The sequence below is a fragment of the Gopherus flavomarginatus genome, chromosome 5, assembly GCF_025201925.1.
Source record: "Gopherus flavomarginatus isolate rGopFla2 chromosome 5, rGopFla2.mat.asm, whole genome shotgun sequence".
Taxonomy (NCBI): Eukaryota; Metazoa; Chordata; order Testudines; family Testudinidae; genus Gopherus; species Gopherus flavomarginatus.
The window spans coordinates 146,044,686-146,065,914 of record NC_066621.1 but is presented as its reverse complement, the minus strand read 5'-3'; the positions used below and the strand labels follow the sequence as shown (position 1 = coordinate 146,065,914).

The window sequence follows — 21,229 nt, the reverse complement described above, 5'->3', positions numbered from 1 at the left end:
CATTGCACACCTGTATGTGTGCAGCCACCCCTTATATTGCACCTCACCTCGTGAAACACACTGGGTCCCACGGCCAGAAAACCCTCTCCCTACTTGGAGGGAAGCGAAAGGATTTCCGCTATGTGAATAGCAGAATTGCAGTCCACTGCTTTGTCAGCAAAGTGTTCACATTGCTTTCGGTAATGCACAGCTCTAGCATGGCTCCAGAGAAAAAGGTGTAGTCTCAGGAAGTTAGTATAAGTGACAGGTTTATAGCCACAAGAAGCAACATGTATGTTTTGACACAGCATGAATCGTATTAGCTTGTCCCATGAAATTGCCTTCAAGCATTTCTTCCATGGTCCCATATCCGTCCAGGTTCCACCCAGGTTTTTGAGCAGAGTTTTCAGCTCTGGACTCGCAATTCATCGCACATTGTGGGTAGCAGGGTGGGAATTAAAAGAGGGTAAGATGACAATCTTAAACCTAAACTGGATTGTTGCTGTGCTTCTTTTTCAGCCTTAACTCAGATTGAGTGCATCTGTAGGCCCATTTTAACCTCCCCCTCTCCCTCTTGTACTTTGCTGACAGCACTAAAGAGCCATAATTCTTCCTCCTGTGCAGCATCTTGTACAAGCTACTGTTGCCAGAAGATACTAGGCTCAATGAACCACCAGTCTGTTCCAGCTGGGTAATTCCTCTTTTACTATAAGCATTGAGCTCCCTTTCCTCTGTAGCTGGATTGTCTTTAAAACATCATCATCACAGTAACTTCAGCTGAGATGCTCTAGGTGCAGCTATAGAAAAAAAAGATCCATTTCAACTGTAAAAGGATTTCAGTTAATGCTCAATAAGCTATAAATCAGTGTTATGAGATTTCCCTATGCAAATCAAATGTATATGACCCTCATCAATCTTTAAAAACATCTCCATAAAGATTAAATTTTGCAGTTGCAATGTGAATTAAAGGATCTGTTAACTTATTTTCAAGATACATCTTTATAGCTCATTAATTTTCAGATGGAGTGTTCTTTGAAATGACTAACAGCTTTACTGATTGATTATAAAATGAGAAGGTGGGTTAAAAAAAGAGAGCTGTGAATAAAAAAATCACTGTCAAGCTTTATTCACCTTGCCACATTAAAATTCTAAACTGAGTAAGCAAGAGAAGCAGGTATTAACATAATACCTTTGCTGAGTATAATTTATTTATTCCACATCAATAAACTCCTCTTAGCTGCTCCATATCCCATCAGCACGGCCTCCGATCTGGATTTTAGTAGATTGGAGAGTGAACTTCACCTTGGAAGAAATAATCATTTGGATTCTATTGGACTATAAAATACAGCCTTATATATTATGTAAAAGGAATGAAAAAAGAACAGGACTGCCTGGGGGGGGCAAGTGGGGCAATTTGTCCCAGGCCCTGGGTCCTGCAGGGGCCCCACGAGCCCTGGCCCGGCAGCAGTTCGGGTCTTCAGTGGCATTTCAGTGGCGGGGGGCCCTTCAGTGCTGCCAAAAGACACAGAGCAGCTGAACAGACCCCCGCTGCCAAAATGCCGCAGAAGATCCAGACCACTCCGGGTGAGTACAAGCGCTGCAGCTCCCCTGCTTTGCCCCAGGGCCCCTGAATCCTCTGGGCAGCCCTGAAAAAGAAAATAAGTGTAATTCATAGGTCACCTTCATAGGGCAGATACTTTGAGCTTCAAATCTACAGGTAGCTTTTACGGAGCGACCATTAATGAACAGCCACAGCTTTTACTGCAAGTCTAGTTAATCTGCACTAACCTGAAAACATCAAGACTAACTTAGGGTTTGCTATTTGCCACACAGACTCTGTGGGGGATTCTCAATCACTTTCCCCCTAGGAATGGTGAGAATCAGACCAAGCGCCTTACCCGTTTCCTCAGATTGCACGTGAGTGTGAGATTCCTCGAGAAGGAGTTTGCAAAAGCTGTATAAAAGTCCAGAACTTTCAGCAAGGCTTCACGTTTAATAATATGTAAATCACAGTACGTCAGTGCTCGGACATTGGCACATGCATGGGCCAAAGTGGTTTCTTTCCAGAAGATATCACCAAACACATCACCTTTACCTGAAAAAAAGAGCAGGACACATTTATTAAACCACACATATACGCTGATCTTCAGCAAACCAATTAGTCCCTTCCCCAAATTTTCTTCAGCTCCCAATTATTCTGAACTTAGGCCTAGATTTTTAAAGGTATTTAGGCATTTGTTCTGTTCAGCACTTCAAGGCCTAATGAATTTTGGATCCTAGGTCTCTTTCAATGAGACTTAGGCTCCTACATGCCTAAGTCACTTTTGAAAATGAGACTTATTAAGCTGCCTTTAAAAACTGGATTGTGGGGTTTGTGTGTGAAAATTTTACCCTTCAGCACATCTAAATTGATGCACGTGCTTAAGTGCTTTGCTGAATCTGGGCCTTACTGAAGTATCTAATGATTAGAGCTGATCAAACTACTAATTAAGAATAACATTTGCTAAAAAAATCAACTCCCTTTTTGGCTAGCAAATCATTCACAAATAGACTCTGATTCCTGTGAATGAACTTGTTCATTTGCATTCACTGAATTGTTCTGACAAATAATTTTCTAGCGAATTGTTGTCCATGACTGTTTGCATTAAATATTTTCTAATTGTGTTGTGCAATTGGGCATCTGTTTTTACTCCCTAACTAAACTACATTTTATTTTTAAACGGGAGAAGAGCAAATGGTAAATAATGTGTAATGAGCTTGTGTTTTATGTTTTCAGCTGCATAATCATCTGCTATAAAATTTGTGAAATGTTGGGAATTTGTCAACATTCTCAAGAATGTCCAATGGTCATTGCAATGAAAAATTGCAAATAACAAACAAACTGACCCCACGAATCTTAGTGAACTGAACATTGCACTTATAGTTAGTTGTATCTGACAATCTGATTTTCTGCTATTTGACCAGTGCTGCTAACAATTAGCTAAGTGATTTTTCTAGATGAAATATTATTAATGATTGATGTTACAATACTGTCCAAAAGCCCAATCAGGATCAGAGTCCCACTGGGATGGGCACTGTAGAAACATATATTAAGATCTCATTCCTGCCTTGAAGACTTTACCATCTAGATTAAGACAAAACTAAACATCTGAACATGTACAGATACTTAACACTTCTAAGACATGGAGCCAGTGTTATCTCATTTCACTAACAACTAGCGTGTCTAAACTCCATGCCTCCAGAGCTGGGTTTGGCCAAAGCCATTAGGAAGGTAGTGGCTCAAACTATTCATTTAATTTGGATGTTGCAAAGTGAAAGGATAGGTACATATCATATTCTGGGGTGACAACTCCTCACTAGTCTGAAACTGATTCTGTCGCAAAAGCAATTTTCGCTATTTTTAGCAGATTGGATTTCCCTAAGGAGATTTTACCTAAATGTGGGTCAAATTCATGGAAGTTGTGTGAGGCAAAACAACTAAAAGCCATCCCATATCCCCCAGAGATAAATGGTCTGTTGGAGAGGTTCAATGGAATTCTAAAATCTAGGCTCAGAAACAAATAAGAGAACTGGAGTCTGAGACAACGTCACTGACGGATTATTACCCTATTTGCTTATAGGAAAATGCCCCCAAAAGTCGGCAGGGTTTGCCCATTTGATCTTCTATACAGAAAAGTAGTAAGGGGACCCTTAGATCTCATCTGAGACTCCTGAGAAGGGGACACTGTTACAGAAGTTAATGGACATAATGGCAGTGGTTCAGACAAACCTCAGGAACAATCCAAACAAAAGGTGAGGTATGGCCAACATACTTGTAAATGTTCTTTTGAAATGGAGGATCTGAGGTTAGTGCTAAGCACTAAAATGCAGAATTCTTGGGAAGGACCTTTTGTGGTGACAGAAGAGGTAAATGAAGATACAGACCATGTTAAAAAGCCTCATGATAATGGGGTCCCACAGCTGGTGCATGTATACAGACATAAAGTTTATCACAGCAGGCAAGCTACGGTCAACACAAGCTGTTGTGTAGAAAGGGAAACTGAGGCACATCACCTCACTGATTGATGGCTGAATGCCAGCCTGACTCACCCCTGGAAAGCATCAATCTCTGCGGTGAGTTAACACCAGCTGAAAAGGCAAAGGTTATCTGTGCTGCAAGAACACAGACAAGTGTTTTCTAGCAAACCAGGGAAGACTCACTTGCTGACTTATATGATGTGACACAGCACGGCCAGAGGGTAGCAGAAGAGTGTTAGCAGGGAGCCTTATTCCCTGCAAGGGGAGGAAGGTTTGCTATAGATTAATTAGAGCACCTGAAGCCAATTAGAGCACCAGCAGTCAGTCATGTGATAAAAACCCCTGCTTCAGTCAGACAGTGTGGGAGTTGGAGCAGGAAGGTTTGGCTGGAGAGAGAGCAGTTTGAAGGAGTTGGAGAAGAGAACAGTTTTGAAGAGAGACAAAAGGAAAGTTTGGAGGAGTGCTGCGGTGGGCTGAGAAATCCAAAAGAAACCCTAGGTAAGGGGCACCTGGCTTGTGTAGAAGGAGGGCAAGAAGCCCCTTCTCAAGCTGAAGGGCAGGAGAGGGAAGTAGCCCAGGGGAAGGAACCGCTTGTTCAAGTGGTTCACCACAAACCTCAGGGCCCCTGGGTTGGGACCTGGAGAAGAGGGCAGGCCCAGGTCCCTCCCTCTCCACTCCCCTCCTCAAGGACACTAGTGGGGTAATTAAAATACCGATTCAGAGGCAAGCAATGGTGCCCTGAACCTTCCCCAAAGAAGAGAAAGCGCGAGACCCAGCATAACAGTACCGGCAATTTGCCACATGTGGTGTCAAGAGTGGGATCTGCGCGCTGGGGACTTAGTCCAGGGTTAGGCAAACCCTCCCATCCTTAAGATGGACGACGTGGTCAAGGCCTTTATACAAGCCACTGCGGCCCAACAGGAGGTGACTAGAATGCAGCAGGAGACCAATCATCTGTTGATGAGTCAGGCTACTCAGGACCGAGCCCTGCTGAAAGACCTGGTGAACCAGATGAAGGCTCTTATGGAGGAGAATCACAACTGTGAAGGGACCCGGACCGTACGGGCTAGCCATTGCCTACAGAAAATGACACGGGAGGATGATGTGGAGGCATACCTCCTGGCTTTTGAAAGAGCAGCCCTGCGGGAGGCCTGGCCCCGAGATCAATGTTCTGGTACCCTTGCCCCATTCCTGTGTGGGGAAGCCCAGAAAGTCTACTACGATATGGCTGCAGAGGCTGCAGCAGATTATTCCCAGCTGAAGGCAGAGGTCCTGGCCAGGTTCGGAGTAACGACGGCACTGCGAGCCCAGAGGTTCCATGAGTGGCGATATACGGAGGACAAGGCACCCTGATCACAATTGTTTGACCTGATCCACCTGACCTAGAAATGGCTGTGCCCTGAGGCCCTTAGGTCTGAGAAGATGATGGAGGTACTGGTATTGGACCGGTATATGAGGGGGCTACCACCAGGTCTCAGGTCTTGGGTTGGCCAGAATGATCCCTCTACCTATGATGAGTTGGTCTCCCTCATGGAAAGACAGCTGGCAGCCTGCGAACTGTTCCAGACCCCAGGCGGGGAGACACGGCAATCCAGGAAGCCAACCCCAAAGCCAAGGCCCCGGGCTGTTGAGAACTATAGGAGAACTGGAACCGGGAGGAAAGACACTGAGGAATGGCTCGAGGCCAGGAAGGGACCTGGGGGTTTGGGAAGAGAGGTGGGGGGCCGGCCAAATAGCCCCAGGCAGAGGGTGACAACCAGAATAAGGGGGCGGTGTTATGAGTATGGGGAATTGGGGCATATAGCAGCCCAATGCCCCAACAAGGAAGAACCTATGCAGTGTAATCTGAGGGATTACGGGGAGCAATGTGGCCTAATCGGCCTGGTAGGAGTCACAATGACCTCACATGGATATAACCAGACCAGTAAAAATGAATGGTATAAATACCATAGCATTAATAGATTCCGGAAGTGCTGTCATGCTGGTCTCGGGGAAGTTGATGGGAACAGACCAACTAACCCAGGCCAAAAACACAGGGGTAACGTGCGTACATGGCACCGTGAATTTTTACCTTACAATTCCGGTATGGATTGAGATCCAGGGGAATACTACCAGGGTTTCTGCAGGGGTGGTCCCCAGGCTCCCCTACCCTGTTTTGATTGGGAGAGACTTCCCCGGGTTTCAGAGCTTACTTGCCCCAATAAAGCCAGGGGAGGGCAGCAACCCCCAGGCTGAGACAGAGGCAACTACAGATATCCTCACCCCAATGTTTGCCGAATTTGCTCCAGAGTTAGTCTCATCCCCTGGAAAACCCCGAAGGTCTAGGCAAGAACGAAGGGCAGATAAAAGGTTAGGGACCAGGATTCTAGCAGCGAATCAAAAAACTTCCCTTGTGGGTAGGCGAACCCGCTCAGGAGACCAAGAGATAATTCAGGCCAAGGAAGACTCGGAGGCGGTTCCTAGCCCAAGTGGGAGCACCCCAGGGGGAAGAATAGAAATAGGCCCCCTAGAATTAGGTCAGTTCGGTACTGCACGTGAGACTTTTGGGCAGGACCAGGCCGAAGATCCATTATATGCGAACGTGAGGGAGGAGGTAGTGGAAGTAAATGGTGTGCCTGTGGAAGGAAAAATCAAAGGCCCAAGGCCATAATATGTGCTCAAACACGATCTTTTGTACAGGATAGAGCAAATACGAGGGGAAGAAGTAGAGCAACTCTTAGTCCCTCGGAAACACATAAGGGCAGTACTAGAGTTAGCTCACAGTCATCTATTTGGGGGACATCTAGGGGTAGACAAGACACTGGATAGAATCCTAAGAAGGTTTTATTGGCCAGGGAAACACGTAGAAGTCCAGCGTTATTGTGCCTCCTGCCCTGAATGCCAGTTGCATAGCCCCCGACCTCACTTGCAGGCCCCATTAGAACCTTTGCCTATTATTGACGTCCCTTTCGAGAGGATAGCCATGGACATAGTGGGCCCATTAGAGAAATCAGCACGGGGCCACCGAAACGTACTAGTCATCCTTGACTATGCCAGGCGGTATCCAGAGGCCATTCCTTTAAGAAACCCCACATCCAAGGCAATAGCAAAAGAACTACTACAGGTTTTCGCCAGAGTGGGCATCGCTAAGGAGATCCTGACAGACCAGGGAACCCCGTTCATGTCAGAACTAATGAAAGACTTATGTGCCCTGCTCCGCATCCAGGCCATACGGACCTCAGTCTATCATCCACAAACAGATGGACTGGTCGAGCGATTTAATCGTATCCTTAAAAGTATGATCCTGAAGGTGGTAGCACAGGATGGAAAAGACTGGGATATCCTTCTACCGTATCTAATGTTCGCTATACGGGAAGTCCCCCAGGCGTCCATGGGTTTTTCTCCCTTTGAACTATTATATGGACACCACCCACGCAGGATATTAGATATCGCCAAGGAAGATTGGGAGGAACATCCTAACCCAGGAAAGAAAGTCATTGAGCATGTGACACAGATGAGAGAGCAAATAACTCGAGTAACCCCAATAGTACGGGAACATTTGGAAAAAGCACAAGAGGCCCAGCGAACATATTACAACCGTCGGGCAAAAGTACGGAGATTTCAGCCGGGGGAACGGGTGATGGTGTTAGTACCAACAGCAGAAAGCAAACTTCTAGCCAGCTAGCACGGACCATATGAGATAGTAGAAGCCATTGGGGAAGTGAATTATAAGGTTAGACAACCAGACCGCTGATAGCCAGAGCAAATCTACCACATCAACTTACTGAAGCCCTGGCATGACAGAGAGACATGTCTGGTCATTCGAGGAGCTCTACCTCAGACAGACAACCCACAGGGACAGGTAAAGATATCTCCTGAATTAACCCCAGAACAACGAACAGAGGTCATTGAGATGATCCACCGGAACCAGGACATATTCTGTACACAACTGGGACGAACGACACTAGTCCAACATCATATTGTCACCAGCCCCAGAGTAAGGGTGACGATAAGACTATACCGAATTCCGGTAGCTAAAAGGGAAGAAATTAGGACGGAAGTGAAGAAGATGCTGGAACTCGGGGTCATTGAAGAATCCCACAGCCAGTGGTCCAGTCCGATCGTCCTAGTCCCCAAGCCTGATGGCACCCTGAGGTTTTGTAACGACTTCTGGAAATTGAATGAAGTATTCCACTTTGATGCCTACCCGATACCACGCATTTACGAGGTAGTTGATCAGTTAGGCAAGGCCCGATACCTAACCACTCTGGATCTGACCAAAGGACATTGGCAAATTCCCCTGGCCAAGGATGCCAAGGAAAAGACTGCCTTCTCTATACCCGATGGCCTGTTTCAATATACTGTTCTCCCTTTCAGACTCCATGGGGCCCCTGCAACATTCCAAAGACTTATGGATAAGTTATTACGACCCCATGCCAAGTATGCCGTCGCCTATCTAGATGACATAGTCATACATAGCCCTGACTGGGAAACGCACCTAGAAAAAGCAGAAGCAGTGCTGGACGCTCTGCAAAAGGCCGGTCTCACTGCTAACCCTCTCAAGTGTGTGATAGGACTAGCTGAGGCCAGATACCTCGGGCATGTAGTAGGGAGAGGTTTGGTGAAACCCCAATGGAACAAAGTGGATGCAATACAAGGTTGGCCTCGACCAATCCGCAAAAAGCAGGTCAGAGCATTTTTAGGGATAGTAGGATACTATCGGAAATTCATCCCTCATTTCGCCACAAGAGCAGGGTCATTGATGGTTCTGATAAAAGCTCGGGGCCCCGAGATAGTAAAGTGAACTGATGTGACAGAAGAAGCATTTGCAGATTTACGGACAGCCCTGTGCTGCCATCCAGTACTCATAGCCCCAGACTTCGAGAAGGAATTCATCCTACAAACGTACGCCTCGGAGGTGGGGCTCGGTGCTGTCCTTTCCCAGATGGTAGGGGAGGAGGAGCACCCCATCTTGTACCTCAGCCGGAAGCTCCTCCCCAGGGAACAAAAGTACGCTGTTGTCAAAAAGGAATGTCTGGTGATAAAATGGGCTATGGAGACTCTCTGCTACTATCTCCTGGGAAGGCGGTTTACCCTCATGACAGACCAGGCCCCCTCCAGTGGATGCACAGGAACAAAGAGAGGAACGCCAGAGTGACGAGGTGGTTCCTCTCTCTGTAGCCTTTCCATTTTCGGATCCAGCATAGAGCTGGAAGCCAACATGGCAATGCTGATGGCCTATTGCGACAGCACTTCCTCTCTCCCAAGTAGCCCAACCTCTTGGTGTTGAGCAGGGGGAGGGGGAGATATGTGATACAGCATGGCCAGAGGGCAGCAGGAGAGTGTTAGCAGGGAGCCTTATTCCCCGCAAGGGGAGGAAGGTTTGCTATAGATTAATTAGAGCACCTGAAGCCAATTAGAGCACCAGCAGTCAGTCATGTGATAAAACCCCTGCTTCAGTCAGACAGTGGGGGAGTTGGAGCAGGAAGGTTTGGTTGGAGCAGAGAGCAGTTTGAAGGAGTTGGAGAAGAGAACTGTTTTGAAGAGAGACAAAAGGAAAGTTTGGAGGAGGGCTGCGGTGGGCTGAGAAATCCAAAAGAAACCCTAGGTAAGGGGCACCTGGCTTGTGTAGAAGGAGGGCAAGAAGCCCCTTCCCAAGCTGAAGAGCAGGAGAGGGAAGTAGCCCAGGGAAAGGAACCGCTTGTTCAAGTGGTTCACCACAAACCTCAGGGCCCCTGGGTTGGGACCTGGAGAAGAGGGCAGGCCCAGGTCCCTCCCTCTCCACTCCCCTCCTCAAGGACAGTAGTTGGGTAATTAAAATACCGGTTCAGAGGCAAGCAATGGCGCCCTGAACCTTCCCCAAAGAAGAGAAAGCGCAAGACCCAGCATAACAGTACCGGCAATTTGCCACAATGACCATATCTGTAGGATCCCAGCCAACCCAGCAGGTCCTAGTGCACCACTGGCAAAGTATAAGAGCAAATTTGCACAGAAATACAAAGCATGCTGGACCAGGGCTGCAATTATACACAGACACCTAGACTGTGACCTGCATGCTGTTTGGCTGTTAGTGAACATTCCGGGTTGGGAGCTACAACAGAAAAGTATTGTGAGGCACCCATGGTTATGGGGCACGCAGTGATAACCACACACTGGTCTGGATTGTACTGGGGAATGTAACCATCCATTTTGCACAAAAGAAGAGACACATGTTCAACGTCATAGCTAGAACCATGTGTCATGACAAATATCTGAAGATTAAAACTTTTGCTTATATTTACTGTAAACCAGAGAAGTGGCAGATCTGAAGTGTAGATCTGCAGTGCTGGTCACCCCATCTCAAAAAGGATATTGCAGATTCAGAGAAGGATGATCAACAGCCTGGAAAAAAACCTCTCCCATGAAATGACACTGAAAAGATTGGGATTGTTTACTTTAGAAAGGATATGAATAAATGAGGATATGATAAAGTATTTAAAATAATGAATAGTAGAGAAGGCAGATGGGAACTTCTGTTCTCCCTGACTCAGCATAAAAACAAGGAGACATACGGTCATATCAAAGAATTTGGAATTTCCCATGGATAGAAGGAAATACTTTTCTAGACAACATGCAATTAAACTGTGGAATTCGTTGCTACAGGAAGTTGTTGAGGCCAAGAATTCACAAAAATTCTAAAGGGATTGGACATGTATATGGATATCAGTAATATCCAGGGTGATCATAATTATTAATGACAAAATCTGGAAGGGATATTAAACCGCATGCTTCAGGTTTTAAGTCAATTTCTAACTACTGGAATCAGGATGACACCTAATGTGGAGGGGCTGATTATCTCACATCTGTCTACTGTGGGGTTCTTATACCTTCCTCTGAAGCATCTGCTGCTGGCTACTGTCTGATCTAGTGTGGCAATTACTGTGTTCCTACATAGCCACTCAGGAAGTGATGCTTCCAAGAAGAATTTGGATTCAGGCCTTGAAAAGCTCACAAACCCAGGTACCTCATTGATCCCATGAGCTGTTTGATGCAGAAAACTCCTTTGAAACCCCAAAGGAAAGCCTTGTATTTTTTTAATGATTTCATTTGATGAGTTTTTCTCTTAGGCCTCCAGAAGCTTGGAGTCGAAAAGAAAAATTATTACAATGGGAGTTAGGCCCCTAACCTGCTGAGGCGCTTTTTGAAAATCGCACGTGGCCCTATCTGCATCTTCAGGTTGAGATACCTTTGAAAATCTGCCCCCAAGGCCCAATGATGTCAGTGGGTTTAAAGTTAAAGTTAAATATGCCCTTACACGACTACCTAATTTGGGCCAAAGGCAAACATTTGCATAAATGAATAACTTAACTCATATGTTGCAAGTTATATGCATAATTATTAGCAGATTTGAGCCCTAAAATAGTTGTTCTGACTGTGGTTAACAGTTGGAAAGACACCCTCTGGAATAGCCAAAATTACCTTCTCTTGCCTAGTTGCTTTTCTAGCAATATGCTGAGTGAGATCCAATATTAGAACTGTGCCTGATACCCAAATTACCTGTAGGAGCCGCTGTAGAAAAAGTGAATGTATAAAAAAAAGGGGGGGGCATTTAGAAATATCTTCCTCATTTTTTACAAAACGCTCACCTTGATTTTAAAAAAAGTTACAAACATTTTTAGGACCCTTAAAAGGAAGCAAAGTATAAGGGACTTGGTGTCTAATTCAAAACCCAGTAAAGTCTTTTCATAGAGTTTAAGGGCAGATGGGACCATTAGATCATCTAGAACTAAACTCCTGTCTATCACGGCTCTTAAATTTCACCCAGATATCCCTATATTGAGCCCAAATACTTTAGTTAAACCAAAGCATTTCAGTCCTCAGGAGAGTAAAATGTTGTGAACCACAAGCCAAGACCAGGAAAGACCGAGGTGCCACTAATGCCAGGGGCTCTTGCCATGACAGGGAAATGAATAGGTGAAATATTCCCAGATGATACCCGTGCCCTATGCTGCAGAGAAAAGTTAAAAAAAAGCAAGGCCTCTGCTAATCTGACCTGGGGGAAAATTCCTTCTTGACCCCAAATCCAGCGATCACTTTGACCCTGAGCATGTGAGCAAGACACACCAGCCAGGCATCTAAGAAAGAGGTTCCTTAGCACTCTCTCCATTGATTTCAATAGCCCTTGGACTGGGCCCCTGTGAGGTATTATTTTATAGCTTGGAGACTTTATTTTCCCAAGCGAAGAATGATAGGACATGCATAATATTTATCATGCATACTCTCAAGTATTTGAAACATTTTCTAAGGATACTTTGCAGCTTTGTTTTGGGAACTACATATGCTAACCAAATTAACAATCTGCCTGATCAAACCGATCTCATTGTTCTTTGTGGTCTGGGGTTTTATGTCTGTGTATTGTCTATGGTATTGTTTGTGCAGAATATTATTCACTAGATCTTTGCAGGTTTGCAAAACATGAACAGGAATTTCTATTTGAAGTAAAGTAAAAATTGCTGATGTTTGTCTTGGTTTTTTTTGTCTCTATTTTACATTCAATAAAAAATAATGTCCACATCTTGGAATCATCTCTTCTAATGAAGATTATAAAGGCTTTCTTACTGAGTCCAGTTTTCAAAGGATTTTTTTTTAAACGAGGGTGAATACGGAATACATAATCCAGCTAATGCATTTTACAAAATGAGATGGCATAAAGTTTATTGCACAGCATTTACGAGTAATTTATCACTTATCTAATATACTGATTTTAAAATGCCCTTTCTGTAGTTAATTGTCCTTGTTCATAAACACAGTTCTGTTTCATACACACACAGCACAGTTATATAATTTATTGAAACATGTACAACAATGCCTAATTTATTTTTCCTTTGTGATGTGCACCTGGGAAAATTGGAGTTTAGCTTTGAGCAACTACAGCCTGCAGTTGAAAATAAGCAATATCGTTGAGTTGTCTCTTATCATTCTCCTCCCATAATGTAAGGGAAATGTTTCTTTACTTTCTAAATGCAAGGTAATATTACCCAGCAAATTAAAGGTGAAAGGTTAAAAGCAGATGATATCTACATGCAGCTCTTGTGTAATACTGAGTGTTAAGCAATGCACCAAAATTCTTATATAAATGAATCATTCTTCAGAGAAATGAACAGATTTTCATGAGGTTTGTAACAGCAGTGGGATCATCAAATAGATGCTGAGCCACTACACACATCATGAGTCAGTTGCCTTTTGAGTCAGATGGCAGCGTGGTACCTTGAAGTGGGGAATGATTTAAAGGACAGACACAAAAGGTAACGTTGATAGTTTGCACTTTACAGACGCTGTCTGTTTCTCTGAACACGAAGATAAATAGGAGCATTAACTCCCATGGCATGGCAAGAGCATGGTGATATTATGCTGTGCTCAGACAGCGTGAAAACAAGAACAAATAGTTCAAGACTCTTCTGAACTTGGTGTTTTTTCCAAATATTTGAAAGATGCTACACTAGTTAAATCAGCCAAATTTGTTAACAAATGTAGTGGGTGAAAACAAAATAAAATCCCGCAACACAACAGAATTTTCCTCATCAGGGAATAGTCAGAGACTAATCACATGTTGTATTTTATCCCCAGCTCACTGATGGCTATTAGAAAATGATGGCAAATATTCATGTATTTCTCTTTCACTCTCCTTTGAGATAACTGCAAAGGATAATTTAGCTGGTTGAAATTAAAAGTCAGATTTTCAAATATAGGTGTATGAACAGCATGCATTTAAGTTATGCGAGCAAATGTGCATGCACACTTTGCAATTTGGATATTTAGGCAGGTATATATGTATGCAGAGATATAGCCATGGGCTGGTGTTGCAAAATGGCTGTTTTGAGAGATCTGTAGGCTATAAAATTTTAAAGTCCGTCTCCACAGTTAGGCCCTGACTTAGACTCCTTTAAGGACTTATCCACAGATGGTGTTATTCAGGAATAGCTCTTCAGGGATAAATCCATGTGTGCACACTCTTATTCTGAAATCAGAATGCCTTTTTCTGAATTAGCTTAATCCACTTGGGAAACTGAATGAGCTAAAATAGGTACCTAAAAAAATGTACAGAAAAATGTACTTTAAATGTGGAATAAGCACGTCTATGGGCTTGTCTCCACTTATCGTCGGATTAACATGCCTCAATCGATCCACTGGGGGTCGATTTAGCGGGTCTAGTGAAGACCCGCTAAATTGACAGCTGATCGCTCTCCCGTCAACTCCAGTACTCCACTGGAACAAGAAGCATAAGGTAAGTCGAGGGGAGAGTTTCTCCCATTGACCCAACGTGGTGTAGACACTGCAATAAGTCGACCAAAGGTACGTCGACTCCAGCTATGTTATTCACCTAGCTGGAGTTGCATAACTTAGGTCTGCCTCACCCCGTAGCGCAGACATGCCCTATGCATGGAGTTATTCAGAAATAGCTACTATGCTGTAAATTCACACCCTATCTTATTCTGGAATAATTTTTGCACGTTGAAAAGCCTTAAGGAAAGAATCCTGTAGCACCAACTTGCTAGGGCCTGATTCACCTTGTGTAGACATTTACACCAGTGCAAAGTGGATGTAAGTCACTATGGCTCTGATTTCCATTGTCAATGAAATAGTGGGCGAAGATGTGAAAGTTACCAAACCAGAATAGGTAGCTTTTTACATGCACTTTATACTAGTGTAAATGACTACACAAAGCAAAAAGGCAAAGGAGAATCAGGCCCTGGTTGTTCACATGGTTACTACTGTTAATGTTGATTTTTGGACTAAAAGAAAGACTGAGATTGGGCCTGCACTTGAAAGTTTTGTCAGTCTATCAGTTAGAACTGTGATCTTTTTTTATTGCAGTAGTTATATGGGTAGACCAGCAGTGCAAATGGAATCCATTTCTTACTGGTACAGGGAGGCAATTGGGGGGCACGTGACCTCCTCACATAACCCTCCACATGACTCCTCCCTGTCCCGTTCCCAGCCCAGGGCTCCCACGCTCTCCCTGTCCCCTCCCCATGATCCACCCCCCTTACCTGGGGGGGAGGGGCTCTGTCCCCCCTGCTGTGCCTTCGGAACCGCAGTGGTGAAAGGAGCATGACCCCACACCCACAGCTCCTGTGGCGTAGCTGTACTGCCCCAGCCCTTCCACACAGAGTCTCCTCCTTCTCTACAGCCGCCCCGCCGGAGGACTGGGCTGGGGACGGTACAGCAGCCACACTGGAGATGCTGCCAGCATGGGGCTGCCTAGTGGCCCCACATTCTGCTCATTTCCCTGCTGCAGTTCCCAGGAGAGCCCAGTGGTTCAGGACTTTCCTGGGAACTGCAGCAAGGAAAAGAGCAGAACATCGGCAGCTGCTTTGGTGGCTGTACCACCCCCAGCTCTGGTCTCTGGCAGGGCTGCTGCTGGGAGGCGAGGAGATGCAGCTCCGTGGACGGGCAGGGGGTGAGGTTAGGGGTTCTGCTGCTTTTCCCACTGCGGTTCCCAGGACAGCCCTGAACCACAGGGCTCTCCCAGAAGCTGCAGCAGGGAAAGGAGCAGAATGTGGGTCAACCAGGTGGTCCCACGCCCGCAGCTCTTCCGACACAGCTGTACCACCCCCAGCGGCCAGCCCTGCCCCTAGCCCTGTCCTCCATTGGGGCTTCTGCACAGATGGAGGAGACCTTGCATGGAAGGGCTGGAGGCAGCATAGCTGCGCCGGAGGAGCTGCCAGCGTGGGGCCACCCAGCAGCCCCACAGTCTGCTGCTCCTCCTTCCGGTACACTGTACCATCTATAGATATCTTGCTAGTACAGCATACCGGAACGTACTGCCCTACCCGCACTGCTGAGGTAGACTCCCTGGTCTGCATGTAGTTTCACTGATATGAAGATGCTTTGTACCAGTATCGTTATACCCCACCCCATGTGGGAATAGTTACACCAGGGTAAAGCACTTTTACAACAATACAACCGTGCATACAACAGGGATGGTTGCATTGCTTTAACTATGCTAATACAGCTACAGCAATACTACCTTCGAGGGTAGACAAGGCCCTACTCACTCGGAGTTTTTACAAGGGAAATATCTGGTATAAAGTCCAAACTATCGGTTGGATTAAGCCTGAGGAGCTATAAGTATAGATACCAAGGTCATTTTCTTGGAAAACATGTTCTGAGAGAACTCAAATCTCAGGTTACATTTAAAACTTTTTTCACAAGGAAACATATTCCCAGTCTCCTTAATACTTAACTAGACATCCAATCAGTAACAATAGCATTTCTGAAATTGGTAAGGAACATGCAAGGTTTGAGGCCACACTTTCAGCACAGCCATGCTTGATTGGCTAAATGCCAATTTGTAAGATTCTGCAGTAAATACTCTGACCTCCCCAACAGAGAACAAAGCTACAAGTCTTATCAACTCGCTTGGGGCCTGCAAAGAGAATGAATTAGGATTCAGGTTCACAGAAGGTTCACAAAGGTTCCTGTTACACAGACTTTCAGAGCCCCACACGTCTATATAAATCTGCCATAAATACTTCTCCATATTAAATTGCCAACAGAAACTGAGCAGATAAATATTGTAGTGGATGTGAGAGCCTGAGAGGACCTTTGGTAAGACGTTTGGGCAGATATGGGGGTGGAAAAAATCTCCCGGTAAAAATTAGAAAGGGTAAACAGATAAAAGGGCCCGATCTTCCTTTCTGAAGTCATGGCTACCAAGATGAACACCTGCCAGGACAGGAGCAAAAGGGAGACAGACATGAGTGGCTGGACAGGTCTCAGTTAAGGCTAGAAGCCTGAAGATTGTGGACAGTGAGTTTTCAGTTTCTGCTCAGAGTGGGTCACAGATTTGTGGTGGCTCAGAGTTTGGATTCGCTGCTGGGTCCACAACTGTGCACATTCATCAGCCATTGCCCCAAATAGGGAAGGCAGTACAGCCTTGTTGGTGTCACTAGGCATAAATCTAGGCCTCAGTGAACCAAAGCTCCTCCATGTTGAACTCTACTTGATCTAGAAAGCTAGCAGCTGTGAAATTAAATGTGTAACAGTAGCTTATCAGTTGCAGCACAGCTAAAACCGGTCTAAAGCAGTGGTGATAAGGCCTGTGCACCTTTAGCAGAAGGACAAGATAACTTGCAGAAGGAAAACTTACTAATGAGCTGCCGCAGCCAAGATTACTTAATGCACCTGCGCTTACGTAACTGCTACAGGGGGAGGAAGGAAGGAGGAGGGGGGGAAGAAAGAGAAAAAAAACTTATAAAAAAGGAAAAGCCGCTTGTGTAGGTGTGCATGACTTGAGGCATTCGTCTCCTTGCACCGCTTTGAGATCTCAAATAAACTTTGCTTGCTTCTCCACCCTGGTGTGTTTATTGGCGCTACGCACTCTGGGCAACGAACCACTGTTGCTTGCCTTGGGCAACCTCTGTGCCTGCAACAGCCTGATGCTGCAGTAGACTATAGGATATAGGTCCTTTGTCCCCATGGATCTGTTAAGCATGCAGTCCCAGTGTTTGTGATGTGTGCTAAGAATGGTACATGGGCCAAATTCAGGGAATGATACAAACCACCAGACAGACTGTAACAGATGTTTGTTCACACTGGGAGCATGTCTAGTTTCACCCACCTTCAGATAGATTTTTTTCAGATGTTTCCTTTCAGTTGTTTTAAATTTTAATCAGCAAAGACCAACTTTCAGCAAAGGGACCTCAGGTGTCAAAATACAGAATATCCTGTTAACAGCGCTATATGGCTGAAGATTGCTGAAGCAATGGATTGGGCCGCAATTTAAAATGTAAAAAGTTACCTACGGACTACAATGCCTAGAAAATCTTTTCCAAACCTAACACTTTGAGAGGAAACTGCACGAATTAAGATTTAATTTTTGTTAAAGCTCTGAATCTCCCCACTGATAAAATATTAAAATGTAAACAATTCTCTAACAAATGCTCTATTCAGCAAGGACTTGGGTGGCGTTTACAGGAGGGCTGTCATTATCTAAATGGCTGAGAAGAGCTGCAGAGTCTGTTTTTTCTAGGCAGTTAATGCAATATTATCCTGAATCTCTGGCCACAAAGTGAAATCATAATACACCAAATCTGGCCATGTGCCAGTAAAACATAGATGAAGATGAGCAATTACATGTAACATAGTAAATTCTGCACCAAGAGCTATACAGCAACTGCTGGAAGATACAGTATTTGCTGGTAATTTAGGTTGACTCCTAACTGACCATCTGCAAAGACTAAAATTATATTGCTAAAGCATTGGGTGGGTGTTGCATGTTTATCTCATCTCAGATTTAGTCTAGTGTATCTAAATATTTTAGCCATGAACATGATTTAGTTCTATAGTTCAGCAGTTGGTGCACTAGCCTTGTAAACCAGAGGTCATGAGTTCAAATCTCACTAGGGGCTGGGTTGGTGTTTCTGCCTTAAGCTATTATAATAATTTGAGATATATCTATCTCATAGAGCTGGAAAGGACCCTAAAAGGTCATTGAGTCCAGCCCCTTGCCTTCACTAGCAGGACCAATTTTTGCCCCAGATCCCTAAGCAGCCCCCTCAAGGATTGAACTCACAACCCTGGGTTTAGCAGGCCAATGCTCAAACCATTGAGCTCTCCCTCCCCACTGTTTCCAGGTAGTGAGACCCTTGATTTTAGGGAGAGATAGCTCAGTGGTTTGAGCATTAACCTGCTAAACTCAGGGTTGTGAGCTCAATCCTTAAGGGGGCCATTTAGGGATCTGGAGCAAAAAATCTGTCTGGGGACTAGTCCTGCTATGAGCAGGGGGTTGGACTAGATATCCTCCTGAGGTCCCTTCCAACCCTAATCTTTTATGATTCTATGGCCTGCAGGTCCCCGCACTGCACCTTCAAAACCACAGTGGCAAAAGGAGCATAGCCTGTCAGAGGTTAAATTATCAACAATAAGTATTAGAGATAACTGCAATATGAAATGCTTTGACTGGTTCATTCATATATTTTTGACTTTCTGTCTTAAGCCCTCGAAAACATGGTGGGGGTCTGGGCCTGCAGGTCTTGAAGTCAATGAATATTTTGCCACTGACTACCATGGAAATATAACTGGACCCTCCTGGCTAAATTTTCAACAAAGCACTCAGCTGAAAATCCCAACTGTTATTTTGGTACCCATATTGGAGCAGAGCTCATTTGAAAATCTGGCCACAATTGTGGTCACTGAACACTTGAAAGTCTGGTCCTGAGCTCCTTTGGAAAACCTAGGCCTACCTGCTGCATGGTACTACAGAAAGAGACAGAATGAAAAAGGTCATTTCAAGAACTTTGAGAAAACAACAATGGGTTCAAAAATGGCCAATAGAGAGAAAAAGCAACAATGGTATAGAACATGTGCAGAAAGCCAGCTGAACATTGGTAAAGCTTTTTTGCAAATAATTATTAAAATACAAAATATAAATAAAACCTATTCAAAGAAACAAGCAACAATACGGAACCCCCAGCAATTGGAAAAGGTTTATATTAGATCTGACCGGAGGATGACAATTCAATTGCATAGCAACATTCACTCACATCCCAGGCCAGTACCCTACCACCCAGTTGTAGTCTCTCTCCCTCCCTCCCTTCTCCCCCTACAATCCATACACCTTCCTGATTAAAGTTTACTAAAAACCAAACGTCTCTATGAAAGGTTTCAGCTTCAACCAAAAAGCATATTTTGATAGAATTTCATTTTGGCAAATATGTTCTGACCAGCTGTAGTTTGTAGTTATTCTACTATTAGTCGAGGGCTACCTTGTTGCCAGCTCTCATGATTTCATTGCAAGTCTCGCAGCACTTGATGATCTTCTTAAAGCGCCAGCTCTTGGAGTAAAGGGATTGTGTGACAATCTGATCTTTCATTTTATACAAAAAAAGTAAGTTTCTAACCCTCAAGTCTGTGGAGAAACTCTTGAAAATGTCACCTGACTGCATTCAAAAGGCTGAGAAACCGGAAGACATATAAAGTGAACTCAAAATTTATTTTGTGAACTGTCATGACTTTTAAGTCATTTTCTTGATTTTGGATGGCCTGGCTCATGATTTTTGAACTATTGGGGTTGGCAGTAACCCATATGAGTGTGATCCAAAGCCCACTGAACTCAGTGGAATAAACCTCATTGACTCCAGTAGACTTTGCACCAGGACCATATTGCTCAATCTGGCTCTAAATTAAGGTTAGCAATTTCCATTTTGTTTGGCTATTGTGCAGACAAGGGGGAAATATCTAAACGTTACAATTAATCAGATGGAGTAAAAGTAAAATATTCTGTTGAATTCCTGGTCAGTGGCAGCTAACAACTTTGATCAATGAGTATCGGGCTAAATTCTACAGGCTGCTGAGCGCTCTTACTTGATGCTTCCAAACACTTATGCATGTGCTTCAATGGCACTTGGGTGCACCAGTGACTTCAATGGCAAGAGACGGTGCTAAAAGTCTAACACTCGCGAATGTGCTTTGCAGGATCAAGATCCAAGAGCTCAGCCCCTCGAAGAATCAAGCCCATAGAGAATCATTTACTGTACATCAGCTGAATTATTTCAGTCTGTCTCTCTGTAGGTGAAGAAAATCTCAGCCTCATGTGGTTGTTTTTCTGTTAGTTAATTTGTAGCTTTAATTCACTGGAATGAGGGGGGCTTTTTTCATAGCTGAAATATGACAGAGATGGTTCCATAAATTATTACTGAGTGCTCATTATTATCATGGGGAAACTCTCAGGCTTAGCTTGTGTCTTATTTTACAGGTTTGTCATTAAAACATCTCAGGATCAAAAAGCTCGTTTTACTTCGACCCAGCTCTAGCCATCCTTACTCCCATTAAGTAGCAATCTCCTCTTCAAGTAGATCCATCAAAGTCACAGAGTTAGCTTTATTAATATGCATAAGGGTAGTGGAATGGAACTGACAGCTTTTTAGATCGCATTGTGTATCACACATCCCGCAATCTCGTCTCATAAAAAATATAAACCCAACAGTATAACATTAAGTAAATTCAAAATGTTAACAGGGCTGATGGGTGGATTCCTCATACTGCATTTCTAAAGCCTGCTTGTATAAATCTGAAAGCTGCTGAGCACGGACTTCAGTGGGAGTTCTAATTGCTCAGCACTTCTAGGATTCACCCCATGCTATTTGCTAGAAGAGCCAATTTCTTACCCCTTTAAACCTCAGAATACAGCTGCAGTTTGGGATGAAAAAAATCATTCCCAATTTTCAAATACCTTACTAAAACCAATGAATTATATGCCACTTGCTATGGG

General features: G+C 44.4%; 1 protein-coding gene across 2 annotated transcripts in view; it reads right to left on the bottom strand.

Annotated features, from left to right (window-relative positions):
• KCNH5 (potassium voltage-gated channel subfamily H member 5) overlaps positions 1-21,229 on the bottom strand; it is a 235,041-nt gene that overhangs the window by 33,890 nt on the left and 179,922 nt on the right. The window contains exons 10-11 of one of the 2 annotated variants that reach the window (XM_050952536.1): positions 1,878-2,074; positions 700-776 (exon numbers count right to left, since the gene is read on the bottom strand). In XM_050952536.1, coding sequence (XP_050808493.1) covers positions 753-776; positions 1,878-2,074 — 221 coding nt within the window. In that variant the 3' untranslated portion in view covers positions 700-752. Of the gene's footprint in view, positions 1-699; positions 777-1,877; positions 2,075-21,229 lie in introns of those variants that run through there. The other variant, XM_050952535.1, reaches the window with a different exon arrangement.